The sequence below is a fragment of the Narcine bancroftii genome, chromosome 1, assembly GCF_036971445.1.
Source record: "Narcine bancroftii isolate sNarBan1 chromosome 1, sNarBan1.hap1, whole genome shotgun sequence".
Taxonomy (NCBI): Eukaryota; Metazoa; Chordata; class Chondrichthyes; order Torpediniformes; family Narcinidae; genus Narcine; species Narcine bancroftii.
In genome coordinates this window covers 431721133-431744657 of record NC_091469.1, presented here as the reverse complement: position 1 = coordinate 431744657, position 23525 = coordinate 431721133, and the positions used below count along the sequence as shown (strand labels likewise).

Below are 23525 nucleotides of genomic sequence, written 5' to 3'. Positions count from 1 at the left end.
ACAATATTTGAACAAATATGGGAGCCATACATGAAACATAATAGAGAAAACCTACCGGGGACATCTACCACCTAAAATGACAGAAGGAAAAGAGAATGAAAAGAACTGACTCAGTGGAATTTCTTGTTTATTTTTATTGAGTGACAACATTGTTTGACGGGTTTAATGTATCTTAGATTCTGAACTTTAAATGAATGGGAGGGGAGGTAGGGAGGGGAAGGGGGGGGGGGGGAAGAAAACGACACTGTATATATTTGAAAAGGAAAATGTATGTATCTTGATCAATGTGGTTTATAGTGTGAAAAATAAAAAAATTTAAAAAAAAATTAAAAAAAAAACCTTATAATGAAACAATGACTTACCATAGTGGACATTTTTATGTTTTCACACCACTTAAAAAATTTAATCTGATAAATCCCATTGAAACATGGTGATTTCTGAGTACAGTTATCACAATGCTTAACATAATTTAGGCAAAAAAACATCAGGAATTGGAAATGCATTCTGATCAACTACAAATGCCATATTCTGATTAATGAGGATGTTAAAATAAAAGGTTAACATTTCTATTACTATTGTCTCTGTTCTGCAAATATTCACAAACACTGGCAAAGGATTGTAAACTGCAGAAAATTAAATCCAATAGTTGGATGGAAAAGATTTGTTTGGAAGAAAGATGTTAACGATCATTGAAAATTATTCCTTCAAATCAAAAGAATGAAAAATAAAATGTAGCCATAAAATTCATGGAAGATGAAGAAAGAATAAATTTGTGAAGTCCAACATTTAATTAATGATAATGTGCTTAACAATTCAAGCTTTCAAAAAGTAAAAATTCAACAGAGATGAAATTTGAAGAAAAGTCCTGGAAATTTAAAATGAAAATCAAGATGTCTCTGAGAAACACGACTGAAACTGTGAGATATGGAATGGGGCACTTCCTGGAAATTTAAAATGAAAACAAAGATGTCAGTGAGAAACACGACTGAAACTGTGAGATATGGAATGGGGCACTTCCTGCAAATTTTAAACAAATAAGATTACTGGAAGTAACCAGCTGATTGGGCAGTATTGATGGTGATCAACTGATTTAACATTACAGGTTGCTGACTTCATTAGCCAGCTCGGATTCAAACTGGAAAGGCCGCAATCTGAAAATGCTAAATTCACTGTTGAGTCAGAGGGCTGTAATGAGTCTGGTCACAGGAGAAGATGTTGTTCCTCAATATTAGATTGGGCTTCATTGGAACACCACAAGAAACCAAAGACAGAGGCCAAAATATGTGTGGGATGGAAATGGAAGTCAGGATCATCTGTGCAGACAGAATCTGAACAAATGTACAGATATTGTGCATCGCTTTATTAAATTCTTTACCTTTCAGCCTACATAAGCTCAACTCACCTGTGCAACTTCTTCAAAATCCTCATGCCTTTTCTGCAAAGCCCTGGCTCTATGTAGTGATTTTCCCACTCCAGTGTGTTTGCTCAGGAAAGCCTCCCCATGATTTTCAATCCAGTCCAACACCTGAAACATTTATCAAAAGCACTCTAAGGAAATACACTTTCGATATTCTGTCCAAACCAATGATCACAAAATGATTTTCAGTCATCACCAAAATATTCCCATTTTTCTGAATCATGCAATTATTGACAAAGACAAAAAAAAATTATTAGTTACATACATCTTCTTTCACCACAGTTGACACTGTTTTTGAACTGCTACAATGGTGTAAAAATAATTACTTTACAATTTCATAAATATAGTACCTTTGAACATTTGAAAAAGCCTCAGATTAGTTTAGGTTTTCCTTCTGTGTTTAACTCCATTACTTTCAGTCAAAACTAAAGCAGAATTCTTATGCTTTTAATGACTAAAACATTTGGCAAAATTTTTTCTTGATTCATTTCTGAAACTTTTGGTTAAGGTACACCATAGTCAAGTTTAGTAAGATGTTAATAAATTGTCACGCCAGTATTACATTAGACTTTGTGGGTGGTGGTGCTGGTGGTGGTTTGGGGTGGGGGGGAAAATATATAGCTCTTGGTGTTCACTGATTTCTTATCCCAAATATTTGGTACTGATATTGCAAGCTTGGGAAGCCCTATTAGTGTCTACTAAGTGGATAACAACAATGTACATAAACTGTACCTGGTGTGCACAGCAGCTTCTGGGCACCTGGGGTAAAGGGAGTGCATGTTTAAGATAGCGGGTGAACAACATTAAGCTTTCTGCTTGTCCTACACGGTGTCACATTTCTTGAATTGTCGTGAAGCTGCTATCACACAGGAAAGTACATTGAAATGCTTCTAATTTGCTTCTTGCAGATTGTGGAAAGGTTTGTGGTGTCAGAAGGTGGATCAGTTATTTCAAGACACCTAACCATTCTTCTGATGTCTAATATTGGAGAATTTGTTCAGTATTATATCAGCTTTCATTGTGTTAAATCTTAAAATGATATATAGAATGAGTTAATCTCAATTAAACATGGATTAGAATGGAGCTTCAGCAATAATAGATTTGAACATGCCTCACATGCAGTACATTTGATCTGCAGTTATTGTGAATTCAATCTGTTTTTTTTTAACAAAAATGAAAGAAACAATCAATCCCTGTAAACATTCTAAGTCCTAAACTTTCTATTAACTTTCTGTTCCTTTCTATTAACTACCTGAATTTCCTGTGGCTTATTTGTAAAAAATAAAATAAATATGAACAACAGTATATTGGAGCTGAAAATAACATTGTTCTATTAATTATATATTAAGACAGCAATAAAATGTTGTCATTCACCTGATGTACATCTTGTTGAAATACACAGAGCTGGAGTCGCTGGTGAAGTCGAACTTTTCGATGCTGCCAGATATTTTCCAGCTGTCGCTGATGGTGGAGGACTTCGTGAATAATATCCAAGACATGATGAACTGCTTTTGAATAATTGGCTGTTGCCATTAATGAATCAGCACTTCCCGGGGTCAAGGGCCGCTGGAGTTTATCCAGCAGAACTTTTCCATCTTGACTCACCTGCATATTAAAACATTTTGAATTCAAACCAAAACTGATGCTGTAAATTTTGAGCCATGGAGTCTTATTAAAGTATGGAAACAGGCTCACAGGCCAACCTTGTCCATGTTGAACCACGTGACCTCCTGATTTGGTCCCACTTGCCTGCATTAGGCCACAGCCCTCCAAACCCCTCCCATCCATGTAATTACTCAAATGTTTTTTAAATTAAGGAGTTTCAATCAACATGGAGTTACAAAACAAACAAAATCAAAGGAACATCACAGATATATACAATAAAACCAAACTACATGCTGATGTACAAAGAAAGAAGAATCAACACATTATCACAATTATCACATTCTGCATTATTGTTTATAAATACAATAAATACGTAAAAGTAAGAAACCAATAAAAAGTAAAAAATAAAAAGAGAAAGTCCCCCCTCCCTAAAGAAAAAAAAGAGGTAATTCTCCATATGATGTGACAAAATCATCTGTTTTCTAAAAGCATTAATTACATACACGAAATATTATGTGATTCATCCAGAGCTGACTTTAAGGAATAAATGTCTTGACATAGACATCGCTATGGATACTGGAGATAATGACATTGGAGACTGGAGGGGGGAATCATCAAAGGTAAACTCCTGTACATATTCTTAAAAACATGTTCTAACAATTTCTGAGGTTGTAAGTAATCTTCTCCAGGGGAGCACAACTCTACATTATTGACTTCCAGCGGGTCAGATTCATGTGCCACCATTAAAGCGAGTTGAACAAATTTCAATTGATATTTCAACAGCCTCATTTTAGGTCTTAATTTCCCCAATAAAAACAATTCTGGCACCTGAGGGTATCGAATTTGTTATAGGAGATTCCCCAAATCTTCCCAGCAGGATCTCACCTTAGGGCATAACCAGGTTTTTAAAAAAAAATATTTTTCACAGTATGAACCATATTAACCAAAATACACACAAACATTCCCCTCTTGAATATACACAGTGTCATTTTCTCCCCTTTTTCCCACCACTCTCTTCACTCCCTCCTTCCCACCCCCCTCCAAACCCATTAAACGTTCAACATATACAATACAATAAACCCATTAAACAATGTCATCACACAATGAAAATAAACAAGAAAATTGTGTCATCTACTTTTACACACTGGGTCAGTTCATTTCGTCTTCTTCTCATTCTATCATTTTAGGGGTCCGCGGTAGGCCCTCTCTGTTGTGTTCCATGTACGGTTCCCAAATTTGTTCAAATAATGTGACTTTATTTTTTTAATTATATGTTATTTTTTTCCAATGGAATACATTTATTCATTTCTATGTACCATTGCTGTACTCTCAGACTCTCTTCTGATTTCCAAGTTGACATTATACATTTCTTTGCTACAGCTAAGGCTATCATAATAAATCTTTTTTGCGCTTCATCCAGTTTGAGGCCTAATTCTTTACTTCTTATATTACTTAAAAGAAAGATCTCTGGATTTTTTGGTATGTTGCTTTTTGTGATTTTATTTAATACCTGATTTAGATCTTCCCAAAACTTTTTCACTTTCTCACATGCCCAAATTGCATGTACTGTTTCCTTCTTACAGCGAAAACATCTATCTGATAATGTTGGATCCCATTTATTTAACTTTTGGGGAGTGATATATAGCCTGTGTAACCAATTATATTGTATCATGAGTGACCTCGTGTTTATTATATTTCTCATAGTTCTGAAGCATAGCTTTTCCCAAATTTCATTTTTTATCTTTATGTTTAGATCTTGTTCCCACTTTTGTTTGGGTTTATAGCTTATTTCATCATTTTCTTTCTCTTGCAGCTTGATGTACATGTTTGTTATAAATCTTTTAATTATCATTGTGTCTGTAATAACATATTCAAAGCTGCTTCCTTCTGGTAACCTCAGCCTGCTTCCCAGTTTGTCCTTTAAGTAGGTTTTCAGTTGGTGGTATGCAAACATTGTACCTTGAGTTATTCTATATTTGTACTTCATTTGTTCAAATGATAATAAATTATTTCCCAAAAAACAATTTTCTATTCTTTTAATCCCTTTTCTCTCCCATTCTCCAAAGGAAAGGTTATCTATTGTGAAAGGGATTAGTTGATTTTATGTCAATAATAATTTTGGTTGTTGGTAATTTGTTTTTTTCCTTTCTACGCGAATCGTCTTCCAAATGTTGAGCAGATGGTGCAGTACTGGTGAACTTCTATATTGCACCAGTTTTTCATCCAACTTATAAAGTATATGTTCCTTCTCCCCTATTTTATCTAGCTCTAACCTGGTCCAATCTGGTTTTTCCTTTGTTTGATAAAAATCTGATAGATATCTTAATTGTAGGGCATAACCAGGTTGGATGCAAAAAGATCCTTATATCTTGACCGCATTTCAATGTGGTCAACATAGTTGGTCAAATTGGTGTTGGGGGCGCAGAGCTCTCACCCAAAACACCCCTAGCTCATAATAAATTAATTCCTTTAACAATTGATAATAAAATTCTAGAAACTTGGTCTCAGAGTGGGATCAAATATATCGAAGATTATTTTGAGCAGAGACAATATATGACATTTGAACAAATCAGGAATAAATTTGGAGTTTTAAATACATCCCTTTTCTGCTGTATTCAGTTAAGATCTTATTTAAGGGATAAATGAGGTCCAGCACTGACCTTACCGCAATGTACTGAAATAGAGATTCTGGTTCAAAAGGGGATCACAAAGAAATTTATCTCGAAAATGTATTTCTTACTTCAGGCTAAACCAGGGCTAGAGAAGTCAAGAGAGAGGTGGGAATCAGATTTGGGTATAGAAATTGATCCATTTTGTTGGCCTGACCTATGTCAGGTCAGCATGAGCAATACAACTAATGTATGGTCTAGGCTGGTGCAATGTAATCTTTAAATAAATTGAAATCTGAATTATCCAATTTATATTTTCTGAAAGAAAGCTAACATATCAGCCTCTATCCCTTTGCAGAAAACTTGTTCCATATGCCCACCACCCTCTGAGTGGTCCCTTCCAAATCCCACCCCTCTTACTTTATGGAATGTCCTCTCATCTTAGATTCAGCTGCTTTAGGAACAGACTATTACTGATCCTATGCCCCTCCTGATTTAATATATTTCAATTAAATCCCCTCTTAACCTCCAACACTCTTTAAAAAAACAGGCCTAGTTTTTCCAGTCTCTCATAACTCAACTTCCCTAATCCTGGTACTATCTTTGCAAAGTTATTTTGTACACTTCCCAACTTTATAATATGCTTCCTACAGCTAAGCAAGCAATACTGTACTCAATATTCTAAATGAAGCCTCACCAATTCAATTAATCTCAAACAAAAAAATATCTAAACTGTAAGTCACAGAAAATTTAATTATGTCTAAGTTTTAAAGTCATTAATTTATAGTTAGTCTTTAAAGGAACAACAGAAGTTGACAATATGTGAGGCAAAACAATGAGTGTTATTAGCATTTTTGACTGTCAAGGGTATCAACTGAAAAATCCTGTTCTGTGCTTTCAGCAGGAGATGCTGATAAGACAGATGGAGAATGATTGATCTCCCTACAGATCAGGTGAACATCCATCAAAGCATTCCTGAGAAATGCACTACAGACCTGAAATCAGAGTCTTGATAAAGATAAAGATCTGGCCTCAAAAAAACAGACTGACCATTTCAATTTTCAAGCAAGTTTTTCAGCCTGTTGCTGCTCTGGGGTATTTCTTGAAACATGTTTATCAGCCAAACCATAAAATGTTGCATTACACAGTCAACCAATTACCTCCAAACAGGATGCCAAGTCAAGGAAAGCTTAGGTGGGAGTGCTACAAACTTATGCAAAAAGATGGGTTTTAAATGGATCTTAGAGCAGAAGAGGCAGTGGCACCGAGGGAAAAAAATTCACAGAATACAAATTAGCTGGCTAATGTATGGTTACTAATAGTGGGGAACAAGCAGTGGTGCTCAACGGATAAGAGTAAAAGAATTGAAGGGTTTAGGGAATTATTCTGAAGGAAACAAATGCAAAAGATTTTGAAATACAAAACAATGAGAGCAGATGATGACTGAGTGAGGATGAGGTTAGGGATTCATAAAGGAGAGAACATGGGAGTAAGAAATTTGCCTGAAGTAAGAAGTATGCAGAAAGAAGCTGCATTGGTGGAACATTTCTGAGGCTCATGTGGAACACATCAGCAGATGTACAGAGCGAACTGGAAGTTACAAAATGGACAAGGAGGATAAGGGGTTGAAAGCTAACTTTTGGGACAGAGAATACAACAAAGCTGTGAAAGTTTAATTCATCTTAAAATTATGGAGGGAGTATGGAGCTTGTGAAAGTTAAAGTTGATGGCTTTGAATAAATTTTGCCATCAAAACAATTTACATTCAGAATTAAACAGCTTCCACAAATGTATTTTCTTAAATATTTTAAATAAAGTTTTCATGTATGAAGATGATATTAAATGATAAGTTAAAAAAAATTATGCTTTCCTGGTTCTCATTTGTTTATGCCAATTTTTTTTGTTACCTTTTAAGTTCTAGTGCTAAAAAAATTCCCTTGATTATAAATTGTTCCAGAAATCTATTGTGCTTTAGTTTGTCGGGTAGTCAAAGAAATCCACTTTTAATGGTGGACTAAATTGATTCCAAAATACTGTCCTTTTCAGCACTTTACTTACCTCAGAATATGCCAATGTTATTTGCTCATATAAACCTTGGTGATGGTGAATGGAATCTTCTAGATCCTGCAGCTCTGAAGGGAGATCCACCTCTCCACAGGCCTTACACCAAGAATCCACATTGCTCATGTACTGGAAACAGAAATTAACGACAGGATACTTCAGTTCATGGGATCTTGATCTGAAAATCTTTTTGGTTTCATTTTTTATATATTTTACATGTCAATTAAATTTTATTATTTTAATGCAGAAATAAACACCAACTATTGTAATAATATTTGTCATTCTCTCATGGCATAACTCGCATTTTACATGGAAATATGTTAGAAACAACACAAAAGTGCAGTGTAGATGAAAATAAACAATAAAATAGTGAAGTATCTGTTAGATAACAATGAATTAGTTGTTTTTATATATCAAACTATCTTCTGCTGGATATAACTAGTTATAACAAACTCTCTCCAAAAGTTACAATTCTTTATTGTCATGCAATTGTGCAGGACATTTAACATTACATGAAATTGCCTTCTGCCTGTCTTAAGAGAAAGAGTCATCATTAGTGTCAGGCGGACGGAGCCCCTTACAGTACAAGAGGTTCAGAACAACTCTCCACAGTTTTGGATACAGTCCATGAATTTAGCACCAACTTATTTCATAAAATTTACATTGGATATACAGGATAAAACCAGGCCATTTAGCCCAAATGGTTCATGTTGGATCTATGTCTGCTCCTCTTCATTCAACTCATCACCACCATTTGTTTCAATTATTCTCTATGGTAGCAACTTCATATTGACGCCATTGTTTGGTCAAAGATGTTCCTTCCCAATCCCCAATGAGATTTCTCCTGACTGCCTGATAGCAATGGTTTCTACTTGGAAATATTCTCATTCTAGAACCTTTATAACGGAATTACTGCTGTTTGGAAGGAGACCACGTGAACTGCTTCATTCATATCAGCTCTCAGTAAGAACATTCCAACAAGGTTTCCCTTCTTCGACCCTCCTCACAGTTCTTTTTCTTCCAGGTAATTCCAGATCTTAATCACTCTCATGAAAAATGTTTTCCTTCATGTAACTTTTAGTTAATTGTTAATTATATATTTTTTTATTTCCCCCAATTCTTTATACCTTCACCGAATTAAACAGGATCTCTTTATCCCACCACCCCCTCAACCTATTTCATTCATTATTTTAAATAACTTAATCAGATTCCCTCACCTCCTTTGCTCCAAAAACCACTACAACTACTCCAACTTATCTTTTTTCAGAGTCCCTCCTCCTCGGCATTATTTAGATTGAATTAACAAACCTTCATCTAAACCCACTTTCACCTGTTAGCATGTTCTGTCCCACTAGCATGTCCTTTCACTCAGCCTTTCACAATATTTACATTTCTCTGGGTTCCCACTCTTTGTCTTTTTTACTGTTGGTGTAGGTACCAGTATATTGGTACTGTGAATCCAGCCCACCTTCGTATACTTTCTCTTGGTCTGGTCGTGTCAAAGTTTTTTCTCTTTTTTGTTCAGCTTCTAGTTTTCTCTCCAAATGGTTTCTGCACCTTTTCAAATGCTACATCAGTCCCTGCATCCCTGCCAATTTAGTTTAAGCAGCCCCACACAACAAACATTCCAATAACTTTCCCATAGGCCTAGTTCTCTAGAATTTCTTTTCAATTAAGAGCTACAGAACAGTAACAGGCCCTTCTGGCTCATGTGGCCATGCCTCCCAATAATATATTTTTTTATTTAAATTAAAATTAAATTTAGACATACAACACAGTAACAGGCCATTTTGGCCCACAAGCCCATACCACACAATTACACCCAATTAACCCACACCCCTGGTACGTTTTGAATGGAGGAAATAAACTGGAGCACCCAGAGAAGACCCAAGCAGACCCGGGGAGAATGTGCAAACTTCTTACAGAGAATGCCAAATTCAAAACCTGGTACCTGGTGCTGTAATTGGATTGTGTCAACTGCTACACTAGCCATGTCACCCGTGGAAGTGCAAACTATCTAGTCAGTGCTGGTTTTCCACCTTCCTGCAGTCTCTCTTCGTATAACAGGTATCAATTCTACCCTCAGTGGAATGTGCCACAGAAAGTAACTTGGAGATAATAATTTCTTTTCTTAACTCCTTAAAATCTGCCTTCAGGACTTCATCCATTGACAGTCCATCTCATTAACTACTATCCCAGAGTTGACTCACAACAATGCAATTTGGTGTCATATGCAATTTTAAAACTCATACTTTTGATTTGAAAGTCTAATCTGTTCATATCAAGTGTAAACAGCAGTGCTCTTTGAAGAAAGTTATCTCTCAGATTTTCCATTGTGAAGGGATACTTTTAAATTAAACAGGAAAGTTTAATAAACTGGAGCACCCAGTCACAGTGACTTGTCAGTCACTGTGATTTGAGTGTGTTTCTTTAATTTTACTCTCTGCCTTTTGTCCAAAGGAAACCCAAAGCAGAATATCAACGTTCACTATGACAAGAGTGGAACAAGAGCATTCTCAAAGTAATAAAGGACAAATTTCAGTCTGATGATAGCAAATCATTTGATAAAAGGGTGAATAAATTGGAGCAAGTTTCCTGATCAGCAAGAAGAACAAGAATTATTGATATACAGTGCCCTCCATAATGTTTGGGACAGACACCTTTTTCCTTTAATTTTCCCTGTGCTGCACAGTTTTAAATTTGTGATAAAACAATTCACATGTGATTAAATTGCACATTTCAGATTTTATTCAAAGTTATTTGTATACATTTTGGTTTGACCATGTTAGAATTACAGCACTTTTTATACATTTCAGGGCACCATGTTTGGGACATTTGGCTTCACTGGTATTTGTGATATGTCTAATTGCTTCATTGGTGCAGTTATAAGAGGGCTAGGCTTGCTTCAATCTGAGGAGCCTGCAAGCTCACACCAAGACATAAGAGCAACTTGTCCATGAACTACTCTTTGCAGATGATGCTGCTTTAGTTGCCCATTCAGAGCCAGCTCTCCAGCACATGACGTCCTGTTTTGCGGAAACTGCCAAAATGTTTGGCCTGGAAGTCAGCCTGAAGAAAACTGAGGTCCTCCATCAGCCAGCTCCCCACCATGACCACAAGCCCCCCCACATCTCCATCGGGCACACTGAACTCAAAACGGTCAACCAGTTTACCTACCTTGGCTGCACCATTTCATCTGATGCAAGGATCGACAAAGAGATAGACAACAGCCTCGCCATGGCAAATAGCGCCTTTGGAAGACTACACAAAAGAGTCTGGAAAAACAACCACCTGAAGAAACACACAAAGATCAGCGTGTACAGAGCCGTTGTCATACCCACGCTCTTGTTCGGCTCCGAATCATGGGTCCTCTACCGGCATCTACGGCTCCTAGAACGCTCCCATCAGCACTGTCTCCGCTCCATCCTCAACATTCATTGGAATGACTTCATCACCAACATCGAAGTACTCGAGCTGGCAGAGTCCGCAAGCATCGAAACCATGCTGCTGAAGACCCAACTGCACTGGGTGGGTCACGTCTCCAGAATGGAGGACCATCGCCTTCCCAAGATCATGTTCTATGGCGAGCTCTCCTCTCCACTGGCCACCGAGACAGAGGTGCACCAAAGAAGAGGTACAAGGACTGCCTAAAGAAATCTCTTGGTGCCTGCCACATTGACCACCGCCAGTGGGCTGATATCGCCTCCAACCGTGCATCTTGGCGCCTCACAGTTCAGCGGGCTGCAACCTCCTTTGAAGAAGACCGCAGAGCCCACCTCACTGACAAAAGACAAAGGAGGAAAAACCCAACACCCAACCCCAACCAACCAATTTTCCCTTGCAACCGCTGCAACCGTGCCTGCCTGTCCCGCATCGGACTTGTCAGTCACCAACGAGCCTGCAGCAGACGTGGACATACCCCTCCATAAATCTTCATCCGTGAAGCCAAGCCAAAGAGAAGAAAAAGAGGCTTGCTTCTAATCTTTTGATCACCTTTGGAGTTTGTAATTGTCATTTTTCAACATGAGGACCAAAGTTATGTCAATGAAAGTCAAAGAAGTCATTATGAGGCTGAAAAACAAGAATAAAACAGTAAGAGACATCGCCCAAACTTTAGGATTACCAAAATCAACTATTTGGAACATCATTAAGAAGAAAGAGTGTACTGGTGAGCTCAGTAATCACAAAGGAACTGATAGGCCAAGGAAGATCTCCACTGCGGATAATACAATTCTCATCATAATGAAGAAAAATTCCCAAACCCCTGTCTGACAGATTAGAGACACTCTTCAGGAGGCAGGTATGGGTGGGTCAATGACTACTCTCCACATAAGAAATACACAGGCGACTCTGCAAGATGCAAAACCACTAGTTAGCCTCAGAAACAGGATGGCCAGATTAGTTTGCCAAGAAGTATTTAAAAGAGAGTGAAGAATTCTGGAAAAAAGATCTTGTGGATAGATGAGACCAGGGTTAACTTGTATCAGAGTGATGGCAAGAGCAAAATGTGGAGGTGTAAAGTATCTGCCCAAGATCCAAAGCATACCACCTCATTGTAAAACTTGGTGGTGGAGGTGGTATGGCCTGGGTGTGTATGGCTGCCACATTATCTTCATTGCTAATATAACTGCTAATTGCAGTACTAAAATGAATTCTGAGGTATATAGAAACATCTTATATGCTCAAGTTTGAGCAAATGCCTCCAAACTCATTGGACGGCACTTTATTCTACTGCAAGACAATGATCCCAAACGTACTGCTAAAGCAACAAAGGAGTTTTTCAAAGCTAATAACTGGAAAATTCTTGAAAGACCAAGTCAGACACCCGATCTAAATCCAATTGAGTATGCCTTTCATATGTTGAAGAAAACTTAAGGGACAAGATGAAGATGGCTGCACTAGAGGCCTGGCAGAGCATTACCAGAGAAGATACTCAGCACCTGGTGATGTTTATGAATCACAGACTTCAAGCAGTCATTGCATACAAGGGATATGCAAAAAAATACTAAATATCACTACTTTTATATACATTGCTATGTCCCAAATATTATGGTGCTCTGAAATGCTAATTTCTGCATGGTTCAACCAGAAGGTCAAATACACTTGACTAATATTTGGAATGTGCACTTTAATATGTGAATTGTTTGATTACAAATTTAAAATTGTGGTGCACAGGGGCAACAAAAGGGGGAAAAAAAGTGTATCTGTCCCAAATATAAGAACATAAACATAAGAAATAGGAGGAGGAGTAGGTCATCCGGCCCATCAAGACTGCACCGCCATTCAATAAGATCATAGCTAATTTGATTATTGACTCAAACGTGAAGGAGCATTTGGATTTTAATGAAAAGGATATAGACTCAAAAATACAACAGGTTAAGATAAAGTTTTTAAAAAAGTACTACCCCTACCATGCGATCAGGCCAGATGAGTAATGTTTAATGTCATTTGTACACGTAGCTTCTGCTCGTAATTAAGCTCACTGAAATGATTGTGTTTAATTTAGCCATTGAATTGTGATTCATTTAATTATTACTACAAGGAGCATGGATTTTAACAATCGTAACAAATCAGTGAACTGGACTATCAAGTGAAATGAAGTAAATTCTTATAATTAGCAGCAGTAAACAATAATGGGGTACTAAGTGCAAAATCCTTTGATAGAAGAATAAAACATGAGAGGCAGAAGGCTGTTCCTTTACCAACATCATGGCATTAATTTATAGATCCCCGTGGTGCTGTTCGGAGCATATCAAATCACTCATTTTTACAAAATATTGAAAAAATGTCTTTGTAGTGGCACTACAAGTTCCAGTGAATCAGCTGCTGAAGGTCATGACATCACTACGCGGTGATGTCATCGGGCACGTGCCGCAGAGTTTTTAAAAAGGTTGCACGTCAGTTTTGTTTTGTTTGTTTGCTTGAACTTCCTCTCAACTGCAACTCGTTACTCTCTCTTCTCGAATTATCCACTACGACATCAGTGGCTACAATCGGTAACCCCAATGGGCCCAAATCGAAATTTTGGATCAGCAATGGATAGTGCAGCAGTATCCCTAAAAGTGCCTGTCTTCTGGACGTTGCAAGCCGAAGTCTGGTTTGGACAAGCAGAGGCATCAGAAAAATAGAGGTGGATGCCACCAAGTACTACCAGGCAATTGAGCGCCTTGGATCAGGACACAGCCGGCCACATTGTAGATTTTCTTTGGGAACCACCACCGCCCAGCAAGTATGAGGCACTGAAAGCACTCCTCCTGCGCATTTATGGGCTCTCCCGGCGTGAGCAAGCTGCACAGCTCTTCCACATCGATAACGTGGGAGACCGCGCCCCTTCAGAGCTTATGGGTGACACGTTGGCAATGGCGGGTGGCCACATCGTGTTTGCTCTTTTAACAGCTATTTCTAGAGTATTTGCCAGTAGACATTGGCCTCATGTTATCCAACGAGGATTTCAGTGACTCTCATGCAGTGGCTCCACAGGCAGACATCTTGTAGTGTGCGAAGCAGCAGGGCGTGAAGCCCATCGAAATAAATACTGCGTCATGCCCCAAGGCACTGAACCTTCGAGTCCGAATGACAAGAAAACGGTCTCCATCGGACAGATGTGACTCAGAGACTAACAGCTAGTGCTTCTATCACCAATGTTGAGGAGCTGGTTCCTACAAATGCCGTGTTCCTTGTAGTTTCTCAGGAAATGCCCAGGCCAGCCGTCGATGATGGGTATGATGGCTAGCCACTGAAACAGTTTGCTTTATGTCTGGGGTGAGTGCTCAGGGCAAAGATTCCTCGTGAACACTGGTTTGGAGGTTAGTATCCTTCCTCCTTCAAGGTTTGACACTCGTACCAGAGGAGCAGGTCCCGACCTCGTGGCTGTAAATATCAGCACTATCCGTATGTACAGGACAAGAACTGTGGCTGTGAAATTTGACAGCAGCAAGCTTACATGGAGGTTCACTTTTGCTGCTGTGTCCCAGCCATTGCTGGGAGCAGACTTCCTCTGAGTCCAATCCCTATTGGTGGATATGAAAGGACGCCACTTGGCAGACAGCATGACTTTCCAAACCTTCCGCCTCGGAGACTCAAGGTTACCCGACCTTGCACACCCTCGAATGTACGAAGAACAAATGCGCCAGAATCTTCAAAGACTTTGCTGACGTCGTCACTCCCCAGTTCTCCACTGCTACTGTGAAACATGGTGTAGGCCACTATATTTTGACCCAAGGGCCACCTGTATATGCCAGAGCCCGTTGACCACTGCCTGAAAACTTGCACCTTGTGAAGCAGTAGTTTGCTAAAATGGAGGAGTTAGGCATTATACGCAGGTCAGAAAGCCCATGGGCATCGCCATTTGGTGGCCAAAGCCACGGGAGGCTGGAGACCCTGCAGCAATTAGAACCACCTAAACGACGCAACAACAATAGACCGCTATCCTGTGCCCCATATATTAGACTTTACAGGGCCGAAATTATCTCAAAACTAGATTTGGCGTGCTTAAGACAACAAGTATAACGCTGTTTGGCTTATTTGAATTTTTGCGCTTGCCCTTCAGGCTGAAAAATGCTGCACAAACTTTTCAGCGCCAGATGGATTCTGTGGGGCATGACTTGGACTTGATTTTCATCTACTTAGGTGATATTCTCCTCACTAGCCACACCCATGAAAAACATTCAAACCACCTGTGTTTATTCTTTAGCTGCGTGTGAGAGTTTGGACTCACGGTTAATCCAGCAAAGAGCCAGTTCGGACAGTTGACCATTGAATTCCTGGGACACAGAATCACATGCAAGGGCATGGTTCTGGTAACCGCTAAAGTGGAGGCCATCACCGCCATTTCTTTCCTGCTGCAGCACATGTCACGAAGCCCCTTTTCGACCTGATAGCTCAGAATTTAAAAAAACTTTGCTGGATTGAGACAACGATAACGGCCTTTTGGGAGACTAAAGATGCGCTAGCCAGCGCAACCATGCTAAGTAACCTGTGGATAGATGTACCAACCGCCTTATCAACAGATGCATTTGACATGGCCGGAGGAGGGGTGCTAGAACAATATGTGAATGAACAATGGAAGCCACTAGCATTCTTCAGCCGACACTTTCACCACGCAATAAGGAACTGCTGGCGCTTTACCTGGCGGCCAGGCACTTTCAGCACTTCCTCAAGAACAGAGAGTTTACGGTCTTTACAGACCATAAACCATTAACTTTCACTTTGACCCTGGCAGAGGCTCAACAGCAAGATACACTTATACCTGACTACAAGATGGCCAATACAAACCTGCAGCTCCAGGAGCTGGCTTTCGGACCTCAATGGAATGCGCTACTTTGTGATGCCTTGACAGGACAACTGCACCCTATCATTCCCTACAGGCTGCCGAACATCATGATGTTACAATGCAGTGACGTCACTGGGGTGTATGACGCAGGGTTTTTTTAAAAAGTTGCACGCATCTTTAAACAGTTTTGTTTGAACTTCCTCTCAACTGCGACTCGTTATTCTCTCCTCTTGAATTACCCACTGCGACATCAGTGGCTACATCTTATTCTATTGTTATATATAGCAATGCTGAGCTCACAAAATAATTAGGTCACAAAATATATTAATACAAACTGATCTATTCTTTGAAAATTTAATAGCTAATTATTTCCAATATTCCTGTGGAGTACTGAACAATTGGCTCTGCCTTTAAATAAGACATTAAATCAAAGATTTGTTTGGCCTGCATAAGATCTAAAGATCCCACCTCACAGAAAATCCGGAGAGTTACCTCTGCCATCTGGGCCTATATTTGTTTCTCTATATGTCTCTAAGGGTGACACGGTTGGCATAGTGGTTAATGCAATGCCGTTACAGTACCAACAATTGGGACCAGGGTTCGAATTCCACACTGTCTGTAAGGAGTCTGTACATTCTCCCTGTGCCTGCGTGAGTACTCCCTGGGGGCTCTGCTTTCCTCCCACTGTTTGAAAAGTTCCGGGGGTGTATGTTAATTGGGTGTAAATTGGGCAGCACAGACTTGTGGGCCAGAATGGCCTGTTACTGTGCTGTACGTCTAATTATAAAGTGACAAAATTTCATGGGCAAAAAGAATTAAAAACAATAGAAAATGCAAGGAACAGTTCTTTAATGATTAATTTATAAATCCAATTATGCCATGTTTCAAACATCCATTTTATTAACAAAATACAAACAGTAGAAAAATACAAACAGAAGTTTATTCAAGCGTGTTAGTGCATACACCATTGAGGTATATTGATTAAATTAAGTGGGATTCTTTGCAAAATAAGTTATTCTCTACTATTGACATTGATGTGGAAAGCAGGAGTCAAGAAATTATTTCAAACACCTTTAAGAACTGAATCATTTGCAAGGAACCGCATTGACCTGATACCTGTCAAGGATAAAACATTGATCAAGTAAGGCAACATGCCAATTGATGCAAAGAAACTAAAAAAAAATATTCATTAAAAAAAAGTATAAATATGAAATATCTGAATTACTGGCAACGCACTTTTTAAGTTTTACAGCTTCTATGGCTTGGCTTCGCGGACGAAGATTTATGGAGGGGTAAATGTCCATGTCAGCTGCAGGCTCGTTTGTGGCTGACAAGTCCGATGCGGGACAGGCAGACACGGTTGCAGCGGTTGCAGGGGAAAATTGGTGGGTTGGGGTTGGGTGTTGGGTTTTTCCTCCTTTGTCTTTTGTCAGTGAGGTGGGCTCTGCGGTCTTCTTCAGCAATCGCATGGTAAATGTACATCCACTGAAAATAAAACTGCAGGTACCGGAAATTATAAACAAAAATAGAAAATGCCGTAAATACTCAGCAGGTCGAGCAGCATCTGGGGGAGGAGGAATAGTCAATATTTCAGGTTCAAACATTGACTGTTTTTCTTCTCATAGATGTGACCTCACCTGCAGAGTAATGAAATTGTACTAACCTGTTCAGCTTTCTGATGGAAAACAGCAGACATGTCAAGCAAGGTACTCCGCTCATCTAATGCTGCTGCAAATGCCTTCCACTCCAGATCCAGCTGACTGGCAATCTGCTTGATTTGCTGAGATGCATAATGATTAGATTCCAATAAACGATTGGCCACTGACATGATGCGGTTGATATTTACATATACATTCTGTGGAAACGCAAACAGAATATTGGTTAGTCTTATCAAACAACCTGTTGGTTTTCTAAGCCACAAGCATAATCTGGCAACAAAGTTCTACACAACTCAAAAATATGCAAAACCACTTATGGTAATTTCTCTTTCCAACGATGCTGCCCAATCTGCTGAGTGTTTGCACATTTTCTGTTTTAACTGAGTTATGGGTGGGAGAGATGTCGTCACAGATGGCTGGATAACCCTATCAATTGCATTTTGTAAAGGTCCATGACATGATTGTGATGGAGATAATGATTAGTCATCAGCTGGCTACTTTGTGCTAAATGATATTGAACTTCTTCCTTCAACCAAGGGAAAAGAACACTTGATCTCTGTGTTCTAGAAGATTTTTGAGGGGTAAAGTAAGCAGTCTGTCACAGAATACTATTGTATTTGACAACATATAAGACCCAAGGGCAAAAAAAGACCTCCCCCCCCCCAATTTCAGCAGGGAATATTTACAGGTAAGTTGGCGAACGTGTTCCTCCTGCACTGCTGGCGGGGGCCGCCGTGGTCGGCCTTCTCACCGGGGAAGTGAGCGGCAGCGGTAGCGGTAGCTCCAGAAAGCATGTGTTGCACTGCTGGTGGGGACTGCTGTGGTCGGCCCTCATCGTGGGAAGTGAGCAGCAGTGGCACCAGAAAGCAAAGGCCACCCGAATGAAGGTGGCCCGCAAAGCTGTGGGCCCGCTTCCTGGACAGCCACAGCACCTCCGCAGGCTTCTTGAAGCTGGGTGAGTAGCTGGCAACCTGATCGATTTCAACTTTGCATTTAAGACCTGGGGGGTATTGTTTTAGCCAATCTTTTGGAGAAAAAAGTAGATCATATATGCTGTCAAATATGGAAATTATTTTCTGGATTTTGTACGATCCCCAGTCAATATTCTGGTCAAAGATGACACCTCGATGCTGATTGAGAGATTGTACAAGCAAATGAATAATGAGGTGTCATGATTCTTTGGATCTGTCTTTGCCTGCCTAGTATGTAGCACAACAGTGACTTACCCCCATCTGCCCATGCCTGAAAGTGGTCCATGCCAGGCTAACTGCATACATAGAGAGCTATTAGAAGTTGTAAATGGAATTCAACCATTAGTAAATGCCTCATTTTCAACCTTACCTTGGAGAGAAGACTATTGATAAAACAATTAAAGATACTTCAGCTCAAAACATTGTACAGCCAGTAATGCATACACAAAAGTGCTGGAGAAACTATAGGAAGTGAAGGGGAAACAACGATTCGGGCCTGAGCCATTTGTTAAGATATGAGCAAAAGGCAGGCAAGTGCTTGAATAAAAAGGTGGAAGAGAGAAGATAGGAAAGGTCACAGCAAGGAGCCTTTGTAACAACATCAATTACCTCCTTCATTGGTTTGTTAATGATAGTTAACAGTCCTTTTTTTATGTATAAAGTACTTGGTCAGATTTTCACATTGCCCAGTAGATGCCAGTATTGTAGCTGCATTTGAAACTGCTTGGTTAAGTACATTATGAGAACAGAAACAAAAGTCTTCAGCACTGCATGAAAGCAAAGAAATCCTATGTAGACTCAGTGGGTCAGGGAGCATTTGTGAAGAGGAAAATTGAGTCAACATTTCTGATAAACAACTTTCAACAGAACTTAGCAATGTTTGGATTTGGCATATTTTTTTTCTTTGGCTTGGCTTCACGGACGAAGATTAATGGAGGGGTAATGTCCATGTCAGCTGCAGGCTCGTTTGTGGCTGACAAGTTGCGGAAAGCACTTTCAATACACCTGACAATGAAATGGAAAAGGAGAAGAGGCAATGGGCCTGAAACAGAACTGCTCTGTGTAGCCCCCCCCCCCAAAAAGGCACAAATTTCCACAGCTACGTTCTATGTTTACGCATGTTACACACGTGTTATATGCATACTCTACAAACCAGGCATCTCCCCCCACTTGTTATATGCATTTGCGCTCTATACGAGAATATTTTTACATGTTGAAAGAACACATACAATTAATAGTGGACATGGGAAAGTCGAACTGGCAATTTATAGCATGCATGAGAATATAAGAACAGCACTGAAAGAATGTGCACAATTTATAGTGGCCGAGGGAATATTATAGTCAGCATGAAAATGTATCAGCAGCAATGAAAGAATGGGCACAATTTATAGCGGATGTGAGTAATTTTGATTTGGGGAAAATCTCTTTGTATTGAATGCCATGGTATTCCTATAAACTTGACATTCTGGTTAGGGCACTGCACCTTATCAATATTAATTTCCCAGAACTTGTCCCTAAGGGACAACATTAGAATTAAAATCTTGCTCAAGTCTGAAGCCTTTCTTCGATCATTTAATCGATTGTTCTCTCCAAAGCTTGCTAATGTGTGGCAGCAGGATATCCTCTATATAATGGGCGATTGACATCTCTGGGCGAAGCTGATTGGGTATTAATTGTGGGAGATTAACTGTGGTATGTACTTTGCCTGTCATGTCGCATTTAAATGCAAATTTCTTTTGTCAGTTGGAATTTGGAATACCACACCCACATGGTTAATGACTGGGCGCATTATAAGAAAATAATTTTACACAATTTATAATCTTCTGCTCATTATATGAGTGAAAATACGGTAGTTGTTCAATACAAGAACAATAATTATCCTGGTGAATATCATCACTGTCCAAGAGAAATTGTTGGCTTCTGTCTTAAAAATTGAAATGGTCAACTGATAAAATTGTGCAAGTGACCTGCAAGAAGCATTAGTTTAGCAAATAAAATTTATTTTTTCTCAATTTTTATGATAGTCTGTAATATAACTATATTTTAGTTATATAAAACCCAAATTTGTTTATTCATATTTATTTAAAAAGCATATTAATAAGATCATTTCTATGAAAAATTTTCAACTCTTATATTAAATTTTCTTGAATGTAAAAAATATACCGATGTTGCTTATATTCTATTTATATTAGGTATAAATATTGCTAGTTCTCAAAATTATGCATGATAATAAATGCTGGTCTTGTCAGCAATTCCCAGATCCAAAATTATGAATCAGTAAAAAATGTTCCATTTCAAAAGGCATAACAAGAGCATATTAATATAGCATTTTATTGGCTAAGCTACACGTTGATGTTAAAATAGATGACCTAAAGCTTAATGGAAAAAAACAGAGTTTATGAGCGGGAGTTCCACAGTCAGGATTAAGTCAATGAAAAGCACGGTGATGGTGGAAGAGTTAAGGTGAAGGCATAAACAGGACCAGAATTGAAAGAGCACAGAAAAAATAAAGTGTGGTTGGGTTGCAAGTGGTTGTGGAAGTTGAGAGGGTTAATACCATGGAAAATTGAATCTAGGACCTACAATTTTAAAGGAGAGAAACACAAAAGTCTGGAGATGCAGTGATTGAAGTAAAAACACAATGCTGGAGAAACAGCAGGTCAAACAGCATTCTTTATAGAGCAAAGATACACAACCAACATTTCGAGCTTCAGCCCTTCCTCAAAGTATGAGCAAAATACAATGAATAAGGCAGTGTGGGGATGGGCAGGAGAAGGCGCACAGGCACACAGACAAGAGGTAATAAGTAGATAAGGGAGGGCACAACCGCAAACACTGGGAGAAGGATGGCACTGTGAATAGAGAGGAAAGTGGGTGGAGAGTTGGAGGAAAGAGGACAGAGCGATACTGAAGAGAGGGAGAATGGGAAGTCGACTCGCAGCAACTGGAGAAGTCGATGTTAATGGCATCTGGTTGGAGAGTGCAATATGAAATATAAGTTATTGTTCCTCCAATTTGCAGATAGCCCTGGTTTGGCAGTCCATGCAGCCATGGACAGACATGTCAGCATGTGAGAAAAAGTTTTGTCCGAACAGACCAAACCAGTGCTCCTCCACCACCACCTGGCAGAACTTGTTCTCGCTCTCAAAAATCTTCTTTGACTCATCCCATTTTCTTCAAGTCAAAGGAGTAGGAATGGGAATCCACATGGGTCCCAGCTGTGTTGGCTTTGTGGAGTAATCCATGATGCAAGCCTACACAGGCAAGGCTCAATTCTTCTGCTTTATGCACTAGTGATGAGCTTGTCAACTTTATTCACTTTGTTCCTAACTTTCACCCTGACCTCAAATTCACTTGGCCCGTTTTGTGAACACTCTTTCCTTTCTTGATCTCTGTCTCCATCTCAGGAGATGAGGGGCTGGTGTAAAGGACAGGGTTTTGGCTTCTTGGATCATTGGGATCTCTTTTGGGGGAGGCATGACCTCTACAAGAAGGATGGGTTACACCTAAACCCAAAAGGGGTCAATATATTGGCAGCTAGGTTTGGTACAGCCGTCGGGTGCGGTTTAAACTAATTTGGCAGGGGGGTGGGAACCTGTATGATAGGGCAAAGGACAGAAAAGATAAAACAGGAAAAGTTAGGTTAGGCAGCGAAAGTAAAAAATCAGAAAGAGCAAGGAGGGTGAAAAAAGCAAATCTGAAGGCTTTATATCTTAATGCAAGAAGCATTCGGAACAAGGTAGATGAATTAGCTGTAGAAATTGAGATAAACAAATATGATTTGATTGGGATTACAGCAACATGGCTGCAGGGTGGGCAAGCCTGGGAACTTAACATCCCGGGGTATACGATATTTAGGAGGGATCGGCAAGAAAGAAAAGGGGGTGGGGTAGTGTTGATGGTGAGAGAACAGACCGACACGATTGACAGGAAGGATATTAACTCAGAAGATGCGGAATCTATATGGGTAGAACTGAGGAATAGCAAGGGGCTGAAAACGTTAGTGGGGGTGGTATATAGGCCTCCAAATAGTAGTGTAGAGGTGAGGGAAGGCATTAAAAGAGAAATTAGAAAAGCGTGCAATAAGGGAACAGCTGTCATCATGGGAGACTTTAATTTGCATATAGATTGGACTAGTCAAATTGGTAAAAATACAGAGGAGGAGGAATTCCTTGAATGTTTATGGGACGGTTATCTAGACCAATATGTCGAGGAACCAACTCGAGAGCAGGCCATTTTAGATTGGGTATTATGCAATGATAAGGGGCTAATCAGCAATCTTGTTGTGCGAGGCCCTTTGGGTAGGAGCGATCACAATATGATCGAATTCTCACTCGACATGGAGAGTGATGAAATTAAAACCGACACTAAGGTCCTGAATTTAAATAAAGGGAATTATGATGGTATGAGACGGGAGTTGAGTAAGATTGATTGGGTGGTGTTTATGGGGGAGTTGACTGTGGATAGACAATGGAAAGCATTCACAGATCTAATGGAGAAATTGCAAAAATCGTTTATACCGGTTTGGCATAAAAATAAACCATAAAAGGTGACTCAACCGTGGATAACAAGGGAAATTAGAGACAGCATTGGTCCAAAAAGAGAGCATATCAATTGGCCAAAAAAAGTACAGCAACCGAAGACTGGGAGCAGTTCAAGATGCAGCAAAGGAGGACAAAGGGATTAATCAAGAGAGCAAAAATAAATTACGAAAGTAAGCTTGCGGCAAATATAAAAACCGACTGCAAAAGCTTTTATAAATATGTCAAGAGGAAAAGATTGGTGAAATCCAGAGTAGGTCCTTTGCAGACGGAATCAGGGGAATATATAATGGGGAATAAGGAAATGGCAGACCAATTAAATTCTTACTTTAGTTCTGTTTTTACAAGAGAGGATACAAATAACCTCCCAAGGATGTTGGGAAACATAGAG

General features: G+C 39.4%; 1 protein-coding gene across 10 annotated transcripts in view; it reads right to left on the bottom strand.

The window, feature by feature from the left end:
• Positions 1-23525, bottom strand: part of LOC138751657 (triple functional domain protein) — a 470729-nt gene that overhangs the window by 254514 nt on the left and 192690 nt on the right. For 9 of the 10 annotated variants that reach the window (XR_011350109.1, XM_069914229.1, XM_069914228.1 and 6 more), the window contains 4 exons: positions 17628-17819; positions 7690-7821; positions 2792-3022; positions 1403-1525 (listed from right to left, as the gene is read on the bottom strand). Coding sequence is in view for 8 of the 10 variants with exons in the window: in XM_069914229.1 (XP_069770330.1) it covers positions 1403-1525; positions 2792-3022; positions 7690-7821; positions 17628-17819 (678 nt within the window). In the remaining 2 variants the exon portion in view is untranslated. Of the gene's footprint in view, positions 1-1402; positions 1526-2791; positions 3023-7689; positions 7822-17627; positions 17820-23525 lie in introns of those variants that run through there. The other variant, XM_069914226.1, reaches the window with a different exon arrangement.